This window comes from Penaeus japonicus, unplaced genomic scaffold (assembly GCF_977035675.1).
Source record: "Penaeus japonicus unplaced genomic scaffold, GWHDUDI00000001_assembly GWHDUDI00000033, whole genome shotgun sequence".
NCBI classification, from domain to species: domain Eukaryota; kingdom Metazoa; phylum Arthropoda; class Malacostraca; order Decapoda; family Penaeidae; genus Penaeus; species Penaeus japonicus.
In genome coordinates this window covers 760,141-762,640 of record NW_028234435.1, presented here as the reverse complement: position 1 = coordinate 762,640, position 2,500 = coordinate 760,141, and the positions used below count along the sequence as shown (strand labels likewise).

The following is a 2,500-nucleotide window of genomic DNA, read 5'->3' as shown; positions in this document are numbered from 1 at the left end:
TTCGAACTACACATTGTTCGTTTATGAAACCAAATCATAGAAAAAACAATGAAAAATTTCAACTTTTCACATATGCCACTAGAACACATATTTATTGTCTGGAAATACGTCAAAAAATCGACTGAGAGGTAGTATTCTTCCCACCAAGTTATTTACAATCTTATAATAAACTACATAAACATACGCAGACACAAATTTAAGTATATGCACACAAACAAAATAAAGTAAACACACCAATTTTTATTCTCTCTCTCTCTCTCTCTCTCTCTCTCCTTCTCCTTCTCCTTCTCCTTCTCCTTCTCCTTCTCCTTCTCCTCCTCCTCCTCCTCCTCCTCCTTCTCCTTCTCCTTCTCCTTCTCCTTCTCCTTCTCCTTCTCCTTCTCCCTCTCCCTCTCCCTCTCCCTCTCCCTCTCCCTCTCCTTCTCCTTCTCCTTCTCCTTCTCCTTCTCCCCCTCCCTCTCCCTCTCCCTTTCTCTCTCTCTCTCTCTCGCTCACTTACCCACACATTCTCTCTCTCTCACTCACTCACTCACTCACTCACTCTCCCTCTCTCTCAATTAGTAAACCTCCCTCTCTTTGATTTGAATCCACTCACACTAAGCAATCGAACCTTCCCAAGACCACACACCCTCCACAAAGCCTAAAACGAAGCCCATACAAAGCCCCAAAAGAGATCCCTTCAATCCCTAACTTCAATCCCTCACGAGAACCAAACAAGCAAAGGGAGCCCACTCAGCCCAACCCGTGGCGAGATTCCCACACTGGTCACCCTCACCCGACATGAGCAATTTAAAGTCTCCTAAACGGGCGGACCAAGAGGTACGTAAATACAACATCACAGCATCAAAAAAAAAAAGAAAAGAAAAAGAAAGCGAGACTGATATCTGATATGATGGAGAGGGTGGGACGCGCGGCTACCAAGAATTAAGTAGCTGAAGGGGCTGGACGGCGGTTCGCTGTGTAACACCGCCATGGCCACTTGCTATTAACAATGTCCAAACAAACAGCCTGATCTCACTGCCAGGGTTGCCAATCCCGCCCGCCCGCCTGGCCAGCAGCATCCATCTGGGGCTCGGGTGGTATGTATGCTCGGCCGAGAGGTGGAGTTTTCGCTGTGTTTGGTTGGTTTCTATTCCTTCTTTTCCTTTGGGTTTTATGAGCCGTGTTGTCTCTTGTGTATATCTGACGTGGGCGCGGCAGGATCGACGGGTGGGGTGGCGAGGGCTTGGGCTACACTGCGCAGAGGGAGGGAGAAGCTCTTCCTCTCTCCGCCATGTTGTCACGTCTGGCCGAGGCACGCGTCGGCGGTGGGGGGGGCGAGTCAAAAGCTGCTTCGAAAATATCATTAACTACTTGTCGAGCGCCGAAGGGTCGAGTGGGGTCACGTCATGACCTTCACGCACTCACCAAGCGCTCGTGTAACATCACAATCAAACGATAAGGCTCTTGAAACGCTCCACACAGCGCCACCGTACACCCTGACGAGCCACCTGTTCCTCGGCGCTGGGGATCGGTTGGCCAGGCAGACGAAGGGCGCTCTTGTTCGCTGTTGCAGGATGCAAGGGGGCGATTGCAAGGGGCACAAGGGACGGGGGAGGGTGCTCTAGGGACGACTGAAAGGAGGGGGGAAAGGGAGAAAAGCGGGAAAGCGTTGCAGAAAAGAGGAGGGATTTGGAGAGTAATGTTTGGAAAGAAAGGGGGAGGAGGAAGAAAAAAAGGATAAAAGAAAAGAAGGAGTGTGTGCGAGAGAAAAAGAAACAGAGGACTGAGGAGGTATTTACGGAACGATAATGGGATGAGAAAATAAGTAAAGAACAGAAATAAGCAGAAAGATAGATGGCATGGGAGAGAAGGGGGGAAACAATTCCTTTATATCAGAGTAATCTGAGTGAGGATTATCGCAATAGGCATCTCTTCTCTCTCTCTCTCTCTCTCTCTCTCTCTCTCTCTCTCTCTCTCTCTCTCTCTCTCTCTCTCTCACACACACACACACACAAACATATATGTGTGTGTGCGTGTATGTATATATATATATATATATATATATATATATATATATATATATATATATTAAAGAGAAACAATACAGATCAGGAAGAAACAAAAAAGATGCGATGTCTCAAGTATCCCATGAGTGACATTCTACAAGTTTCTCACACCTGTTGACAAACACTGCATTGCGCCGGACAAAATTATTTATTTTCGCAAGGAAATACTTATTTTAACTTGATGGAGGGAGAGAGAGAGAGAGAGAGAGAGAGAGAGAAGGGGGAGGGGGGGGAGGGAGGGAGGGAGGGAGGGAGGGAGGGAGGGAGGGAGGGAGAGAAAGAAAGAGAGAGAGAGTGAGAGAGAGAGAGATAGGGGGGGAGAGAGAGAAAGAGAGAGAGAGAGAGAAGGGGGAGGGGGGGGGGGGAGGAGAGAGAGAGAGAGAGAGAGAGAGAGAGAGAGAGAGAGAGAGAGAGAGAGAGAGAGAGAGAGAGAGAGAGAGAGAGAGAGAGAG

At 48.3% G+C, this 2,500-nt stretch overlaps 1 protein-coding gene across 1 annotated transcript in view; it reads right to left on the bottom strand.

Annotated features, from left to right (window-relative positions):
* LOC122255485 (receptor-type guanylate cyclase Gyc76C) overlaps window positions 1-2,500 on the bottom strand; it is a 190,104-nt gene that overhangs the window by 43,743 nt on the left and 143,861 nt on the right. The window contains exons 8-9 of the mRNA XM_086530667.1: window positions 1,408-1,546; window positions 743-799 (exon numbers count right to left, since the gene is read on the bottom strand). Of these exons, the coding sequence (XP_086386793.1) occupies window positions 743-799; window positions 1,408-1,546 (196 nt within the window). The remainder of the gene's footprint in view (window positions 1-742; window positions 800-1,407; window positions 1,547-2,500) is intronic.